The sequence below is a fragment of the Mytilus trossulus genome, chromosome 14 (assembly GCF_036588685.1).
Source record: "Mytilus trossulus isolate FHL-02 chromosome 14, PNRI_Mtr1.1.1.hap1, whole genome shotgun sequence".
Taxonomy (NCBI): domain Eukaryota; kingdom Metazoa; phylum Mollusca; class Bivalvia; order Mytilida; family Mytilidae; genus Mytilus; species Mytilus trossulus.
The window spans coordinates 73,379,764-73,399,760 of NC_086386.1; the positions used below are offsets into that span (position 1 = coordinate 73,379,764).

At 31.8% G+C, this 19,997-nt stretch overlaps 1 protein-coding gene across 2 annotated transcripts in view; it reads left to right on the forward strand.

Moving 5' to 3' along the window:
• Window positions 1–19,997, forward strand: part of LOC134696256 (translation initiation factor eIF2B subunit epsilon-like) — a 30,689-nt gene that overhangs the window by 7,344 nt on the left and 3,348 nt on the right. For both annotated transcript variants that reach the window (XM_063557950.1, XM_063557948.1), the window contains exons 4-14: window positions 2,449–2,623; window positions 4,223–4,378; window positions 6,121–6,206; window positions 6,918–7,040; window positions 10,522–10,622; window positions 11,472–11,617; window positions 12,508–12,628; window positions 12,987–13,184; window positions 13,901–13,991; window positions 15,173–15,287; window positions 19,852–19,938. In XM_063557950.1, the coding sequence (XP_063414020.1) occupies window positions 2,449–2,623; window positions 4,223–4,378; window positions 6,121–6,206; window positions 6,918–7,040; window positions 10,522–10,622; window positions 11,472–11,617; window positions 12,508–12,628; window positions 12,987–13,184; window positions 13,901–13,991; window positions 15,173–15,287; window positions 19,852–19,938 (1,399 nt within the window). The remainder of the gene's footprint in view (window positions 1–2,448; window positions 2,624–4,222; window positions 4,379–6,120; window positions 6,207–6,917; window positions 7,041–10,521; window positions 10,623–11,471; window positions 11,618–12,507; window positions 12,629–12,986; window positions 13,185–13,900; window positions 13,992–15,172; window positions 15,288–19,851; window positions 19,939–19,997) is intronic.

Sequence of the window (19,997 nt, forward strand, 5' to 3'; positions counted from 1 at the left end):
ACATCTATTGCTATTCTTTATCAAAAGTTGTTGTTAGTCTTATAAAACTAATTATCGCCAAAACCTTTTTAGTAGTTCTAATATTGGTTCACCTTTTAATGTTTATATTACATGTATTATGAAAACAAATATGAAAATAGATTTTTATCAAATAATCTTTCAGAATTTTATTCAATAAATACTCATTAGAATGATGTCCATTATCACTGTACTAGTATACATATTTTTAAGGGGCCAGCTGAAGGACGGCTACTGGTGCGGAAATTTCTCGCTTCATTGAAGACCCATTGGTGGCCTTCGGCTGTTGTCTGCTCTATGGTCCAGTTGTTGTTGCTTTGACACATTCCCCATTTCCTTTCTATATATCATCTCCTCTATATATATCATTATACGACCGCAAATTTTGAAAAAATTTTCGTCGTATATTGCTATCACGTTGTCGTCGTCGTCGTCGTCGTCCGAATACTTTTAGTTTTCGCACTCTAACTTTAGTAAAAGTGAATATAAATCTATAAAATTTTATCACAAGGTTTATGACCACAAAAGGAAGGTTGGTATTGATTTTGGGAGTTTTGGTCTCAACATTTTAGGAATTAGGGGCCAAAAAGGGCCCAAATAAGCATTTTCTTGGTTTTCGCACTATAACTTTAGTTTAAGTTAATAGAAATCTATGAAATTTTTACACAAGGTTTATGACCACAAAAGAAAGGTTGGGATTGATTTTGGGAGTTTTGGTTTCAACAGTGTAGGAATTAGGGGCCACAAAAGGGCCCAAATAAGCATTATTTTTGGTTTTCGCACAATAACTTTAGTTTAAGTAAATAGAAAATAATGAAATTTAAACACAATGTTTATGACCACAAAAGGAAGGTTATTATTGATTTTGGGAGTTTTGGTCACAACAGTTTAGGAATAAGGGGCCAAAAAGGGACCCAAATAAGCATTTTTCTTGGTTTTCGCACCATAACTTTAGTATAAGTAAATAGAAATCTATGAAATTTAAACACAGGGTTTATGACCATAAAAGGAAGGTTGGTAATGATTTTGGAGTTTTGGTCCCAACAGTTTAGGAATAAGGGGCCCAAAGGGTCCAAAATTAAACTTTGTTTGATTTCATCAAAATTGAATAATTGGGGTTCTTTGATATGCCGAATCTAACTGTGTATGCAGATTTTTAACTTTTGTCCCTTTTTCAAATTGGTCTACATTTAAAATAAGGTCCAAAGGGTCCAAAATTAAACTTCGTTTGATTTTGACAAAAAATTAATCGTTTGGGTTCTTTGATATGCTGAATCTAAAAATGTACTTAGATTCTTGATTATCGGCCCAGTTTTCAAGTTGGTCCAAATCGGGGTCCAAAATTAAACTTTGTTTGATTTCATCAAAAATTGAATAAATGGGGTTCTTTGATATGCCAAATCTTACTGTGTATGTAGATTCCTCATTTTTGGTCTTGTTTTCAAATTGGTCTACATTAAAGTCCAAAGGGTCCAAAATTAAACTTAGTTTGATTTTAACAAAAATTGAAATCTTGGGGTTCTTTGATATGCTGAATCCAGACATGTACTTAGATTTTTGATTATGGGCCCAGTTTTCAAGTTGGTCCAAATCAGGATCTAAAATTATTATATTAAGTTTTGTGCAATAGCAAGTCTTTTCAATTGCACAGTATTGCGCAATGGCAAGAAATATCTTATTGCAAAATATTGTGAAATAGCAATTTTGTTTTTAATTAGAGTTATCTTTCTTTGTCCAGAATAGTAAGCTAGAAATATCTAATTGTAAGAATTTTTTTTATTTGGAGTTATCTTTCTTTGTCCAGAATCAACTTAAATCTTTGTTATATATACAATATACAATGTATATTCACTTTTTACTACCAACTGATAAATTAGAATAATCTTTACCATTCAGTGATAACAAGCAGTTTTTTTACATCTTAATATTTTATGATGTATTTAAATGAGTAGTTATTGTTGCAAACTCCCTTAGAAATTTTAATTGAGATTAGTTTTGGAATAAGGGAAAGGGGGATGTGATTAAAAAAAATGGGTTCAATGATCTCATTTGAAATTTCATAAATAAAAAGAAAATTTCTTCAAACATTTTTTTGAGAGGATTAATATTCAACAGCATAGTGAATTGCTCTAAGAGTAAACAAAAAAATTAAGTTCATTAGAACACATTCATTCTGTGTCAGAAACCTATGCTGTGTCAACTATTTAATCACAATCCAAATTTAGAGCTGAATCCAGCTTGAATGTTGTGTCCATACTTGCCCCAACCGTTCAGGGTTCAACATCTGCGGTCGTATAAAGCTTCGCCCTGCGGAGCATCTGGTTTAATTCTGGTATCACCTAAGTTGGACATCTTAGGTATACAGAAGAACTCATTTTCAATTTTATCTTGTGTTCTTTTCTGCAAACTTTACATGCACTGTGTTTTCAGAAGACGTAGAGAGAAAGATAAGAATGCAGTTATGACAGTTATAATGAAGAAAGCTCCTCCTGGTCATTGTTCACGTTGTAGAGAGGATGATTCACTGGTAGCCATTGACAGTACAAATGACCGCATTCTTCATTACCTCAAAACAGGGAACCAGAAGAAGTTACAACTTCCTGTGGTTTGTTTTGCTTTGTTGGTTTTAATTCATTTTAAAATCAAGAAATTTGTTAGATATATCAAATATGTCAACAAATAATAGGATAAAAAATTTGTAAGGGTTCCGCGGAACCCAGAGTCTCGCCTATTTTTGCTGTAAATTGCAGGCTCAACAAAAATGAGGAAAAAAATCAATAAAAATATTCCTCTTGTTACTGTTTTATGATTGTAAGAAAATCTAAGTCCATTTAAAAGTAAAATATGGAAAAAATGGATTTATTTATTTACAAAATTTACTTCTGGATATTATCTTATGATCATAAACAAGCTTCTGTCCAAGTTTGGTACAAACCCAGGATAGTTTGAGAAAGTTATTAAAATTCTAAAAACTTTAACCACAGAGTGAATGTAATGTTTCCCCGCAGAAAAAACTAAGTCCATTTGTAAGTAAAATACGGAAAAAATGGAATTTTATTTTTACAAAATTCACTTCTGGATATTATCTTATGATCATAAACAAGCTTCTGTCCAAGTTTGGTACAAACCCAGGATAGTTTGAGAAAGTTATTAAAATTCTAAAAACTTTAACCACAGAGTGAATGTAATGTTTCCCCGCAGAAAAAACTAAGTCCATTTGTAAGTAAATTACGGAAAAAATGGAATTTTATTTTTACAAAATTTACTTCTGGATATTATCTTATGATCATAAACAAGCTTCTGTCCAAGTTTGGTACAAACCCAGGATAGTTTGAGAAAGTTATTAAAATTCTAAAAACTTTAACCACAGAGTGAATGTTTTGTTTCCCTGCAGAAAAAACTAAGTCCATTTATAGTAAAATATGGAAAAAATGGAATTTTATTTTTACAAAATTTACTTCTGGATACTATCTTATGATCATAAACAAGCTTCTGTCAAAGTTTGGTAGAAATCCAGTATAGTTTAAGAAAGTTATTAAAATTTCAAAAACTTTAACCACAGAGTGAATATTTGTCGACGACGACGACTGAATGTAGGATCGCTTAGTCTGGCTTTTTCGACTAAAGTCGAAGGCTCGACAAAAAGGATATAAACAAAACAGATATTATATAAGATAAACAATAAATGATAAAATCACTTCAAAGTTTGCCACCAACTTACATTAGGCATTAGGGAGCAAGAGTTATGTTTTACAAGTTTGCCCAACAAATCAGTTACTTATATATCTTGTTTATTTATTTATTTTTTATTTGTAGGCTAGACAAGTTTATTAATACATTCAGGCATACAGAAGACCTATTGGTGACCTTCTGCTGTTGTTTTTTCTATGGTCGGGTTGTTGTCTCTTTGACACATTCCCCATTTCCATTCTCAATTTTATTGTGTGCACCAAAAGCAGCACGATACAGTATTCTAAACTAAATTGGTCAATAAATATGACAAAGAAAATAAAATGCAATACATGTATTAAAATGAAGTATGTTTTCTTTTGTCTATAAAAAGGACAGCTAACATTTGAGTTTAAAAAAAGCAAAAATTTTAAGCATAGAATTGGAGTTAAATTTTTCAAGATTTCTATAGCTGAGGTGAAAATTAGACACACTTGAAAAACCTATAAGCAATAATTGTTTGTTCTCTTTAAAGGAAGTTTTAACAGACAATAAGAATGTTCAGTTACGGTACGACCTCCTGGATTGTCAGATTAGTGTGTGTTCTCCACAAGTACCTGCTTTATTTAAAGACAACTTTGACTATCTTAGTCGAGATGATTTTATAAGAGGCATCCTCATGAATGAAGAGGTAATTTATACATAGAATGAAAAGTTATGAAAACACAACTAAGTAGTACCAGCACACTTAGTTCACCTTGAATGGTATTTCTATTGCAATGACATTGTGTCCAAGATATTTTTCATCATTTTCCTTCATTGAAAATTATTTATCAACAGAATTTTCAGTGTTAAATTGAGAAATGCACAGCATACTGGGTAGGGTTAATTAAAATGCTAACCAATGTCAATGCTATTTGTTTTATTCCACCATTTAACAGATTGTTATACCCCACCTACAAAGATAGAGGAGCATTATGTTTCCCTGACAATGACAAGTTTGTCCTATAAACAAATATTCTGCATATTTTTCTTAAGAGTTCCTTAATTTTCAAAAAATTTGATATGCGGATCACAATAAGTTTATTCAGCCAGAATACCTAGTAGAATATTGTCTGACTTGAGTTGACTTTCCATACTTTTCAGGTTATGGGTAACATTATATTTGGTATGATTGTAAGAGATGAATATGCAGCCAGAATATCTAATAGAATATTGTTTAACTTGGCTTTCCATACTTTTCAGGTTATGAGTAACACCATATTTGGTAAGATTGTATGAGATGAATATGCAGCCAGAATATCTAATAGAATATTGTTTAACTTGGCTTTCCATACTTTTCAGGTTATGGGTAACACCATATTTGGTAAGATTGTAAGAGATGAATATGCAGCCAGAATATCTAATAGAATATTGTTTAACTTGGCTTTCCATACTTTTCAGGTTATGGGTAACACCATATTTGGTAAGATTGTAAGAGATGAATATGCAGCCAGAATATCTAATAGAATATTGTTTAACTTGGCTTTCCATACTTTTCAGGTTATGGGTAACACCATATTTGGTAAGATTGTAAGAGATGAATATGCAGCCAGAATATCTAATAGAATATTGTTTAACTTGGCTTTCCATACTTTTCAGGTTATGGGTAACACCATATTTGGTAAGATTGTAAGAGATGAATATGCAGCCAGAATATCTAATAGTATATTGTTTAACTTGGCTTTCCATACTTTTCAGGTTATGGGTAACACCATATTTGGTAAGATTGTAAGAGATGAATATGCAGCCAGAATATCTAATAGAATATTGTTTAACTTGGCTTTCCATACTTTTCAGGTTATGGGTAACACCTTATTTGGTAAGATTGTATGAGATGAATATGCAGCCAGAATATCTAATAGAATATTGTTTAACTTGGCTTTCCATACTTTTCAGGTTATGGGTAACACCTTATTTGGTAAGATTGTATGAGATGAATATGCAGCCAGAATATCTAATAGAATATTGTTTAACTTGGCTTTCCATACTTTTCAGGTTATGGGTAACACCATATTTGGTAAGATTGTATGAGATGAATATGCAGCCAGAATATCTAATAGTATATTGTTTAACTTGGCTTTCCATACTTTTCAGGTTATGGGTAACACCATATTTGGTAAGATTGTATGAGATGAATATGCAGCCAGAATATCTAATAGTATATTGTTTAACTTGGCTTTCCATACTTTTCAGGTTATGGGTAACACCATATTTGGTAAGATTGTAAGAGATGAATATGCAGCCAGAATATCTAATAGAATATTGTTTAACTTGGCTTTCCATACTTTTCAGGTTATGGGTAACACCATATTTGGTAAGATTGTATGAGATGAATATGCAGCCAGAATATCTAATAGAATATTGTTTAACTTGGCTTTCCATACTTTTCAGGTTATGGGTAACACCATATTTGGTAAGATTGTAAGAGATGAATATGCAGCCAGAATATCTAATCTTCAAATGTATGATATAATTAGGTATGTATATCTCTGTCATCTATATGAAGATGCTAAAGTAGATGGTCACCCTAAAGTTTGATGGTCTTCCCTAAATTGTAGTATGAGTGCTAATTAGAAAATTCTCTATTCAGGTCACAATTTGATAAAAGTAAACTATTATAAATCAAAGTAAGGCCTTCAACTTGGAGCCTTGGCTTACACTGAACAGCAGGCTCTAAAGGACCCCAAAAATTACTAGTGTAAAACCATTCAAACAGTGAAACCAACAGTCTAATCTATATAGAAAACTAGCAAAGTGAAACACTTATGAACCATATAAACAAATGCCAACCACTGAACATCAGGTTCCCTTCTTAGAACCGATGTAAACATTTGCAGCTGTTTGATAATCTGTTTTTTTTTATCAATAAAACAAATATTTCAGTAACATATATGTCATATATATAGTTCTACAATGTATATTTTTTAACGGTCCAGCTAGTCATCATGCCCAACGTGATTTTTTTCCCCAACAATTACAACATATACATGACATACATACAATAAAATACATATAAGATAAATACAATGTCATTTTTATAAATAAATCTTAATTGGGAATATGTGAATTTATATTCTAAGTTTCATTAAGTTTTTTTATGAGGTTGTTCAATTGTTTAAAAAATATACATGTACTAGAAATGTTCAAATTACTCTCAAGATAATATCTTTTCTTTATTTAATATTCAGTCGTGATATAATGAGTAGATGGACCTACCCACTGGTTCCAGATAACAGTATAAATAACCATGACAACAGTTTATCATATGGTCGTCATAATGTTTATCTCAGTAAAGATGTCACACTAGCAAGGTAAGGTTTCTGAGTAATATGTTTATCTAAGAATTTCAATCAGTCTGGAGATTATTAAATAGAGAAATAATTTACAGTCCTTTAAATAGCATTAATTATCATAAACAATTGGTTGTTTTAAAAAATGTGACCAGTTGCTTACAAAAGAGGGACGAAAGATACCAGAGGGACAGTCAAACTCATAAATCAAAAACAAACTGACAACGCCATGGCTAAAACTGAAAAAGACAAACAGACAAACAATAGTTCACATGATACAACATAGAAAACTAAAGAATAAGCAACATGAACCCCACCAAAAACAAAAACTGGGTTGATCTCAGGTGCTCATGAAGGGTAGGCAGATCCTGCTCCACATGTGGCAACCGTCTACAACTTAGAATATTTGGTGTAGAAGGAGTTGGACAGTTACAACTATTTAAAGCTTCTAAATAAGTTTCTTTTTATACGGATGTTATAGGTGATGAATGCAGGTTGACTTGATATATAACACCTGTTAATGTTTTTGTTTTGATACTGACAATTAAAAATTAATGAGAAATTTTAAAAGGCAAAACTAACTACTTTATGAGTTAACTGTTTGTTTACAAAATGTTTTATAGTGCTATAGAAAAGAAGATGCGGTATGATTGCTAATAAGACAAATGTCCACAAGACTGACAAGAGAATGTATATTAACAGTCCAGTCCTATAATAGATATAAAAGTATCACTACTGTTTTAATGCCACTGTTGGATAGAAAGGCATGCATTTTGAGGAGAGAGAAAGGCTATATACATTTTGAGGAGAGAGAAAGGCTATATACATTTTGAGGAGAGAGAAAGGCTATATACATTTTGATGAGAAAGGCTATATACATTTTGAGGAGAGAGAAAGGCTATATACATTTTGAGGAGAGAGAAAGGCTATATACATTTTGAGGAGAGAGAAAGGCTATATACATTTTGAGGAGAGAGAAAGGCTATATGCATTTTGAGTAGAGAGTAAGGCTATATACATTTTGAGGAGAGAGAAAGGCTATATACATTTTGAGGAGAGAGAAAGGCTATATGCATTTTGAGGAGAGAGAAAAGCTACATACATTTTGAGGAGAGAGAAAGGCTATATACATTTTGAGGAGAGAGAAAGGCTACATGCATTTTGAGGAGAGAGAAAGGCTACATACATTTTGAGGAGAGGAGAAAGAAAGGCTATATACATTTTGAGGAGAGAGAAAAGCTACATACATTTTGAGGAGAGAGAAAGGCTATATACATTTTGAGGAGAGAGAAAGGCTATATGCATTTTGAGGAGAGAGTAAGGCTATATACATTTTGAGGAGAGAGAAAGGCTATATACATTTTGAGGAGAGAGAAAGGCTATATGCATTTTGAGGAGAGAGAAAAGCTACATACATTTTGAGGAGAGAGAAAGGCTATATACATTTTGAGGAGAGAGAAAGGCTACATGCATTTTGAGGAGAGAGAAAGGCTACATACATTTTGAGGAGAGAGAAAGGCTATATGCATTTTGAGGAGAGACAAAGGCTATATACATTTTGAGGAGAGAGAAAGGCTATATACATTTTGAGGAGAGAGAAAGGCTATATTCATTTTGAGGAGAGAGAAAAGCTACATACATTTTGAGGAGAGAGAAAGGCTATATACATTTTGAGGAGAGAGAAAGGCTACATGCATTTTGAGGAGAGGGAAAGGCTACATACATTTTGAGGAGAGAGAAAGGCTATATACATTTTGAGGAGAGAGAAAGGCTATATACATTTTGAGGAGAGAGAAAGGCTACATACATTGAGGAGAGAGAAAGGCTATATACATTTTGAGGAGAGAGAAAGGCTATATACATTTTGAGGAGAGAGAAAGGCTATATGCATTTTAAGGAGAGAGAATGGCTATATACATTTTAAGGAGAGAGAAAGGCTATATACATTTTGAGGAGAGAGAAAGGCTATATACATTTTGAGGATAGAGAAAGGCTATATGCATTTTAAGGAGAGAGAAAGGCTATATACATTTTAAGGAGAGAGAAAGGCTATATACATTTTGAGGAGAGAGAAAGGCTATATACATTTTGAGGAGAGAGAAAGGCTATATACATTTTGAGGAGAGAGAAAGGCTATATACATTTTGAGGAGAGAGAAAGGCTATATGCATTTTGAAGAGAGGGAAAAGCTACATACATTTTGAGGAGAGAGAAAGGCTACTTGCATTTTGAGGAGAGAGAAAGGCTACATACATTTTAAGGAGAGAGAAAGGCTATATACATTTTGAGGAGAGGAGAAAGAAAGGCTATATACATTTTGAGGAGAGAGAAAGGCTACATACATTTTAAGGAGAGAGAAAGGCTATATACATTTTGAGGAGAGGAGAAAGAAAGGCTATATACATTTTGAGGAGAGAGAAAGGCTATATACATTTTGAGGAGAGAAAAAGGCTGTATACATTTTGAGGAGGGAGAAATGCTATGAGCATTTTGAGGAGAATTTTCTCATTAAAAACTGCATTGATAGTTAGACTGTTTGTTTTGTAATCTTATTTTATAGCGAACCCTATTGAACCTTTCTATAGATTCACCTGCAAGTTACCTGTCCATTTAAACTTTTGGCAGTTCTATTGTCCCATCTAACAAATACAACAGGTATTGTTCTCTGTATAGTTTATTCACTCAGACCTTTAAATTTCTTCTAAGAGAAATATATCACTCATTGACTAATCTACCTCAGTAGATAATTTATCTGCTAAATTGATAGAAATTACATGTTTCACATAAAAAAAAATGCCTATGATTTCGTGTTTATTAAACATTTATAATATTTTTTTCAATATGTTCAAAATAAATAATAACTTAATCATAAACAGTTTTTTTTTTAAATAAAAAGTATTGTTCGTATGAAAATTTGCATTTTTTAGTTTTTGTTTAGTTATAGAATACTTATAAGAAGGCCTTAATATGTAAACATCAACATTTTTAGGTTTTTTTTATCAATTTGTTTTTGGAAATAGGAATAATGTTATTTTTTTTTAGGAATCAACTTTTATTAATGTTTGAATCAGTGTTTACATTCAACAGATTGAAAATATAATACATTCAAACTCATATACAGTTTTTTATAAATAGTACACATGTTATTTCCATCTAATTTAGCAGATAAATTTTTTACTCAGGTAAATTAATCAATGAGTGATATATTTCTCTTAGAAGAAATTTAAAGGTCCTGGTGAATAAACTATACAGAGAACAATACCTGTTGTATTTGTTAGATGGGACAATAGAACTTACAAAAGTTTAAATGGACAGGTAACTTGCAGGTGAATCTATAGAAAGGTTCAATAGGGTTCGCTATAAAATGTATTTTATTGTGTAACACTTACCAAAGTTCAATAGATATAGAATACCATTATGAAAAAAAGACAATTACAGTGAAAATGATAACATACCAATGATTGACCTATTTAATCCATTGATGTGTATTTATAAATTACAGAGGATGTATTTTGGAAGAAAATGTAGTGGTAGGAAGTGGATCATCTATTGGCTGTAATACAGTTATATCTCAGTCTGTTATAGGCAATAATTGTAAAATAGGTAAGTTTGTAATCCATTATATCTCAGTCCGTTATAGGCAATAATTGTAAAATAGGTAAGCTTGTAATCTGTTGTAGGCAACAATTGTAAAATGGATAAGTTTGTAATCAGTTATAGGCAATACTGTGGATTCACTAATATTCGTTGGATACCAATTTTCGTGGTTTTCGTGGGCACAGGTGAACCACGAAATTAAATGCTCAACGAATACTAGATTTTCTACAGACTTGTATGCAGACTTCTGCAAAACCACGAAATTAAATATCCACGAACATGCAAGTGTTCCTTAATCCACGAAAATTGGTACCCACGAAAATAAATGAATTCACAGTAGTTGTAAAATAGTAAAGTTTGTGATCAGTAATAGGCAAACAAAGTAATTAGTTAAAGGCAACAATTGTAAATTAGGTAAGTTTGTAATCAGTTTATTAAAGGCAACAGTTGTAAAATAGGTAAGTTTGTAATAATTTATAGGCAACAATTGTAAAATAGATAAGTTTTATAAACAGATATCGGCTTATTGGCAACAATTGTAAAATAGGTAAGTTTGTAATCTGTTATAGGCAATAATTATAAAATATATATTTTTTTTTGTAATCAGTCATAAGCAATCATTGATAAATAGGTAGGTTTGTAATCAGTTATAGGCAACAATTATAGAACCAAATTTAGAACATGAAAAGTAGCTAGTAAGGTGGTCAAAATTTACTAAAAAAAAATAATTATGATAGCTAAAAAATACACATGAAATGTTTAACAATTGATCGGTTCTGTGAAAAATAAAAAAAATATAATAACATCTTCGTAAAGAAACCAATTGCATTTCCCTATTTTATGTGTTTTTGACAGGTGAGAATGTAAAGATAACAGGATCTTATGTCTGGGATGATGTTACAATAGAAGATAACTGTGTTATACAAACCTCTGTTATCTGTGATAATGTTACTGTGTACGATGGTGTTACAGTTAACCCGGGATCAGTCATTGCTTGGGATGTAAGTCAGTAATGTTAGAAGTTAGAACAATTTCAGTATTTCACCATTTTAGGAACAATGACTTTACAGAATATTACAGCATCAATGATATTTCATACAAGTGCAGAAGCACTTATTTACTAACTGGTGATACCATGTAAACATCTAACAGCAGTCATAGCATCAACAAGTGATGTAAACTCAAAAGTGGCCTATGATTAAATAAAATTGAGAATGGAAATGGGGAATGTGTCAAAGAGACAACAACCCGACCAAATAAAAAAACAACAGCAGAAGGCCACCAACAGGTCTTCAATGTAGCGAGAAATTCCTGCACCCAGAGGCGTCCTTCAGCTGGCCCCTAAACAAATATATACTAGTTCAGTGATAATGAACGCCATACTAATTTCCAAATTGTACACAAGAAACTAAAATTAAAATAATACAAGACTAACAAAGGCCAGAGGCTCCTGACTTGGGACAGGCGCAAAAATGCGGCGGGGTTAAACATGTTTGTGAGATCTCAACCCTCCCCCTATCCCTCTAACTTTTATAATGGCATATCCTTAATTAAAAATTTTGTACTCAAAAATGGACCATAGTATACCTTTGAAAGGCAGCCATTTTGATTATATAATTCAAATCATAAAGAAAGTTATCCGTTTCACAATGACAAAAAAGTGAATGGAAGAATGTCAACATACAAAAAAAGATTTTATTTCATTTTCTAACAAGCAAGATCAACACAAATGTTGATTTTGATCATCATCCTTGTTAAAAGTACTGATGTTGCAATTGAAAAAAGAAAGAACTCAATATTAAAATTCACTATGAAAAACATGCATAGGTTTGAATAGCAAACTAAATAATTCTGTGCACCGGTATATATGAACTTGCTTCTTATTAATTAGGTAAAAGTTGGTCCTGGGGTACGTCTGCCGCAAGGTTGTATGTTACAGTCACATCCTGTGGATGATGATGATGATTTTGGTGATGACCTTCCCGAGGCTGATCAAGGTCAACAGGTCACAGGTATATATATATGTCAACATAAATTTTTCCTGAATTTGCAAACAATAGACAGTCATCATTACAATGTTATGTTTTATTTTGTAAAAAGACTTAAAAGGAAAGAATAAATAAGCACAGAAAATCAAAGATACATTCAAACTGATACATTGTAAGATAAGCTGATGATGCCATGGCAAATGATAAAAAAGACCATATAACAAAAAAAAACAGATAACTAAATGCTAAGCAACAAGAACGCCACCCAAAACCAGGGGTGATATCTGGGAACAACATCAAATTCCCTAAACTGCCGAAAGACAAAAACATTTTGATTTAACAAAAGATAACCACTAACTACTAAATTAAATCTTGTTTTCAGAATCTTCTCCAGACTATGGTGCCAAAAGTAAAGCCTATGAATACAGGGCCCCTTGTGATAGCGATGAAGAAGATGAAGAACTTAGACAGGACATATGGGGCCTTACACTTCATTCAGATGATGATATGAGTAGTGTAGATTCACATAAAAGTGACGAATTCTCTGATGAGGAGGAGGAGATGCAGGATGAAATTTCTAGTAAGTTATATAACAGACTGGCTTCCTGTTTATACAGTAAAACAATAGACAGGTTTATGTAGCAAATAATTTAATACACTGGTTGCCTGTTAAGGTGTAATACCACCAATTCATAGTACATCACATCCAGTTAGATACGAAAATAGGTAGAATGTTGTCTCTTTGACACATTCCCCATTTCCATTCTCAATTTTGTTTTAGAAAAATATATTCCCTTCAGTTTGACAGTTGTGGGTAATAAATCCTACATTTCATTGCAGTAAAACATTTCTGAGTCATCAACATATATCTTGGATATTTCAAATCACCATTATTTTTTATTAGGGGTTTTCTAAAGCTTGTATACAGGTAAAAAAAAGAGGTGAAAATTTGAGTGGTTAACTTCCAGTGATGTTTTTTCTTATATGCAATGAATGTTATGTGAATTGTTTTCTGTAGGACAGGATAAACCTTTACTCATGCCAAGTATTTCAAATTTTTTTATTTGTTATAAAAATAAATTCTTTTAGAAGTGCAAATTTAACAAAGACTATTAGGGGGAAATCAATCTTGATGTTTCACCATAAGTAATAGAATTGATCTCTGAAATATTAATAAAAAGACAAATTCTCCATATCTAATTTCAAATAAGGTTTTAAATTTTGAAAAACAGAGCTGGATACCTTTAACATATTTTTAAAACAATACTATATTTTATTTAATATTCTTCCTTGTAGTGTTTTATACAGAAATGATAGACCAACTGAGAAGATCAGAAGAAGAAAACATTAGCAATGAGAACATGATTCTAGAAATTAATTCTCTAAAGTAAGTCTTTCAAACATTAGCAATGAGAACATGATTCTAGAAATTAATTCTCTAAGTAAGTCAATCAAATAAAAAAGGCTCAACAAATGTTAAATAACTTAAGATCAAACAAGACAAAAGTCACAGCAATAAAACAACAACAGCAACACAAAATCAATAAACTGTTAAAACGAAAAATGTAAAAGTAAATCAAAGCAAAAAATGTAAAACAATGGGTTTGTGTTGATATGAATGGTCTATCTATATGCAGTTGTAAAAAGAGATAAAACCTGATTATAGCAAAAGTTGTTTACCTCAGCAAATTCTCTCAATAAAGTTGTTTACCTCAAAAAATTCTCTCAATAAAGTTGTTTACCTCAGCAAATTCTCTCAATAAAGTTGTTTACCTCAGCAAATTCTCTCAATAAAGTTGTTTACCTCAGCAAATTCTCTCAATAAAGTTGTTTACCTCAGCAAATACTCTCAATAAAGTTGTTTACCTCAGCAAATTCTCTCAATAAAGTTGTTTACCTCAGCAAATTCTCTCAATAAAGTTATGGCATACATCAATAAAATATCAAACAATTGCAAATCATTATGGTTATGTTTGATAATGTAACACATTGAAACAATGTATTAAACATCAAGGATTTGCCTTTCAATTAAATTTCATTGGTATTAATTTTCTTGTATTTCAGTATCAAAGTAATATTTTTTTTATTGGTAAAAATTTCATTGGGGTTTTATTTCCATTAATGAAATCATTGATCTTTGAAATATGCAACAATATCTGCTATAACAATCCGCAAATGGACCATACATAAAAAAGATTCAGCATCAACCTTGGTCATGTGGTTTGTGAAATATGTTACTCATAGCCTACCTAGTTTTGATAACTTTATTTAGAGGATTCACTGATACATTTAGAAGGTTATAATATATACGCAGAAACACATACTGTGGATTCATTTTTGTTTGTGGGATTTCAATTTTCGTGGATTTCGTGGGTATAGATGAACCACAAATTAAAATGTTTAACAAACTACAATTGTTCAATAGGCTGGTATGCAGACTTTGGCAAAACCACAAAATTAAATAGCCAAGAAAATGCAATGTTTACTGAATCCATGAAAAATGATAACCACAAAATAAATGAATCCACAGTACTTTGGACACATTATTCTCATTGATTGTCTTTTTAGGCATGCCTATAATATAGCTATAAAAGATCTTCATGGAATGGTACTGAAGTCTCTGATAGATCTTCCATTCAGACAAAACACAGATGGACAGAAATTGGTAGTTGATATTAAAAAGGTGAGACTGAAGCACAATGAATATTCCTCAAAACAGTCAACCCAAATTATTCATTTTGCAGTCTGGGACGTTAAGCGGTAGCCCGAAGCCCCGGTCTAGTTTAAATAAGCTCGGACTAGTTAATGTACACTGCCGATATTTCCGACCGGTTTGTACATATCTGTGTGCACTTTTTTAGCTCACCTGGCCTAAAAGGCCATGTGAGCTTTTCTCATCACTTGCGTCCGTCGTCGTCGTCGACGTCGTCATCGTCTGTCGTCGTTAACAATTTTTCAAACATCTTCTCCTCTGAAACTACTGAATGGATTTAAATGAAACTTAACATGATTGTTCCTTAGTATATCCTGCACAAAACGTGCGCTTCGATTTTTGATCCGTCAAAAAACATGGCCGCCGTTACTTAAAATAGAACATAGGGGTCAAATGCAGTTTTTGGCTTATATCTCAAAAACGAAAGCATTTAGAGCAAATCTGACATGGGGTAAAAATGTTCATTAGGTCAAGATCTATCAGTCCTGAAATTTTCAGATGAATCAAACAAACCATTGTTGGGTTGCTGCCACTTAATTGGTAATTTTAAGGAAATTTTGCAGTTTTTGGTCATTATCTTGAATATTATTATAGATAAAGATAAACTGTAAACAGCAAAAAAGATCAGCAAAGTAAGATCTACAAATAAGTTAATATGACCAAAATTGTCAATTGACCCCTTAAGGAGTTATTGTCCTTTAATGACAATTTTTCACAATTTGTTCATCATATTTGCTAACTTTAAAAAATCTTCTCCTCTGAAACTACTGAATGGATTTGGTTAAAACTTAGCATGATTGTTCCTTAGATTATCCTGCACAAAGTGTGTGCTTTGATTTTTGATCCGTCAAAAAACATGGCCGCCGTTACTTAAAATAGAACATAGGGGTCAAATGCAGTTTTTGGCTTATATCTCAAAAACGAAAGCATTAAGAGCAAATCTGACATGGAGTAAAAATGTTCATTAGGTCAATATCTATCAGCCCTGAAATTTTCAGATGAATCAAACATCCAATTGTTGGGTTGCTGCCACTTAATTGGTAATTTTAAGGAAATTTTGCAGTTTTTGGTCATTATCTTGAATATTATTATAGATAAAGATAAACTGTAAACAGCCAAAATGATCAGCAAAGTAAGATCTACAAATAAGTCAATTTGACCAAAATTGTCAATTGACCTCTTTAGGAGTTATTGCCCTTTAAAGACTTTTTTCACAATTTGTTTGTCATGTTGACTTACTTTTAAAAATCTTCTCTTTTGAAACTGCTGTATCAATTTCAGCCAAACTTATGCTAAATGAGTTTCAGAGTTTCAGAGTATCTAGTATAAATTTTATATTTTATTTCCTTGTATGTCAAGAAATATAGCTCCTATGGCTAAAATAGAACATAGGAGAAAATGATTTTTTTTTGCTTTTGAAGAAAATAGGACGATTCAAAGAACATTTAAATAAATTGGAAAGCCAAAATAATCATTGATGAGAGATTAAACCAAAAAAATTCAGGTGAGCGATTCAGGCTCTTGAGAGCCTCTTGTTTATCGTTACCGTAAGTTAACGCAGAATGTCACTCAATGCAAACTATATTAATAAACTGATACTCTCTTCCTTGCAAAAAATTCTGTAAACCAGTTTTGACGGTCTCCCTAATAACCGATTGTTCAAAATTCTAAAAAAAACGCGAAAACACTCAGTACCACGTGTTTTGAAAATGTCATATTTTGGTAATTATTGATTGATTTATGTTGAAAAGACCGAATAAAATATAACCATAACAAAAAATAACCAACAACATTAAACATTTTTGCGTCGGAAGATATTAATTCGTAACTGCCCGCTTGACATCTTGTGTATTTTAGACGAATGGTTATTAGGACGACTTCAGTGACTGGTTACCTTTAATTTTATGAAGAAATGGAACCAGTTTTCTTTTCTTTTTGGAAGTGTACACATAATTTTGGTCACAAACATCGTTTGATATACATGGCTTCACTGTTGGAAAGTGCGAGACCATGACAGGCATCAAAAAGGCCGTCTCGCAAGTCCAACCAAGTTACGGAGGCTAGAAAAAATACGAGGATAAACGGGTCCGAGAATTTATAACTCATTGGACGGACGGTCGTCCCTGACCCTGGCTCCAGTACGAGAATCTAGTTATGTTGTGTAGCTACTGTAAGGAGCCGGGAAAAGGAGGCAAATTTGTATTTGAGCAGGAGATGTTCAGCAAATTGAAAAATAATATGAAAAATTATGAAGAATAAAATTTTAATTGATTGATTTTTTTTCTTCTTGGTCTGCATCAGAAAGGATGATCTCTTTAACTTCCAAAGTCAAATATGAATGAGAAATTTATTTAAACAAAATGTGATAGTAAGGGGTTTATATCTACATTTATTTTACATGTATGTCTTGAATTCTTGTCAACAGTTTTGAGAAGGTTTTTTTGAAGGAGAGTAAAAAAAATTGTATTACATGGAGAAAAAACTCTATATTTTTGTAAGTTATATACACTTCCAGATACAAAAATGTAACCTCAGAATGCAGGATTTTACATCTAATATTCCAAAATTTAAAAAAAAAAAGGCTGCAAATTTTTTTTGCCTCAGACCATTAGATAATATCTACACACAGTGGCGGATTTACCAGGGGGTTACAGGGGGCACTTGCCCCCCAAGTTCAGGTCACCAAATAAAAATTCCAACATTATTGTATTGCTACTGAAACTTCTTTTCTAGTGCGGAAATTGTCACAGCTTGATTAGACTTCTTAAACTAGCCATGAATTAATACTAGCGTCCACATGCGTGATTTATGACAACTTATTGGTGGGTGTGTAAATATTGGCACCTGTGTGTAATTTCTCTATGCAAAAGCTTTAATGTAAAATACATTTACATATTGATTGGAATAGTACAAATTTGTATTGGTTTATAATACAATACCGATTAAGATCGATTACCAGGTGAAACTTCTGATCTGTGTATTTGAAGAATAGGTATAGATATATGTTTAATGTCGATAATGTTGCTTTACATTTATATTTGGGTATCTCTTCATTCCAAAATACAGTACTCACAATAACATTTCCTATAAAAGTATCTTTTTTCCAAACTGTCTTTTAGTGAATTTATTCAGCAACAAATTAAACTATTTTTTTTTTTATAACTTAAAAGACATTTTTTTAAAGGGAATGATATATTTCATTCCCCTCTTATTTTAAAGGGAAATCAACAGTTCGATCTTCTCCCCCTTTCCCCTAACATGCCTAATGCTTTCCCCAGTCCAGGAAAATGAATTAACATCTCTTAATAAATAATCTTAATAAAATGTTATTTGATTTTCGTTAAAATTTATTTTGTTACAGAATCTAGCACATTTCTTTAGAAGTCCAATGGCATGCAGTTATATTTGTGTTTATTTTTCTTGTTTCCACTGTGTACATGTATGAGGCTATGCAAAAGCCCCCCTTTATAAAGATATATAGAGGTGATGAAATATAAAGAAAATAGTGATTGCCTGCTTGTTGCATGAATGTTAAACATCCAGTGGCAAATATTTGATGCATGCTAAGGTTGAATATAATAAAGATCAATTGACAGGAAAGTGAGAATAAAGAATAAATGTAAAAAAAAATTAAAACATAGAAATATGATGATCTGACCCCCCCCCCAAACAAAAAAAAACAACAAAAAACAAACCAACCAAACAAACCTAAAACAAACCTATCAAGCATTCACATTCGCACATATATACATTGTATCTCTAAAAAAAAAATTGGTTCATGGTGCACCCACACCCCAACCCCCACCACCGACATCAAGGTCCTGGATCCGCCCCTTACACATCATAAACCACTTAACATGCTAAAATGCTAACATTACAAAAAATTGAAAATAATCGTTATGTTATCTCCCTTTGTTTGAATGTTTCTCATGTTTCATTGAAGTTAGTTGGGGCAATTGGTGCAATAGATTTTCCATGAAAATGGTAATGTTTTCTACTGTACTCATATTGTAAACTTGGTTATGTATGATGGCTAGTTTTGGAGCTGAGACATTTTAATGTATGTGGTTAAAGCATTCCTTGTGGTAAAAAAAACTTCATTTTTTCGCCCTACATGTTTTATGAAAATTTTATACTTTGAAAACATTTTAAAACTCCCTAGTTGTTACACATTTATGCTATGGTCCTCTACTTTCCAAAATCAACACAAATGGTTAATCTCAGTCACTTATTTAAAAAAAAAAACATGTACAATTTCACATCACAGAGATTTTTTGTTTACACAACTTTTGTATTCCTCAATTAGAAGGACATTTAGGCCTAGCGATATTGACCAAGTTGTTTAACCATCTAGAAAATATCTCATATCTGAGCAGGTCTTCACTGTTAAATTAAAGTGAGCTTAAACAATATTGTTAAGATAAAATTGAATGGAGAACCTGTATGATAATATGTTTTTGTATGACTTTTTAAAAGAAGATATAAATGTGTCAAATATTTCAACACAGTTACTTTTCTTTTCATTTTGTTTCAGAATTTAACCAAACATTTACCACTTTTAAAAAATTATATAAAGCCGAATTCCACCGAGCCTCAAATGGATGGATTAATGGCCTTAGAGGTATGTACATGTAGGTTTTGTTATACATACACACAAATTATCATATTATTATTATTGAT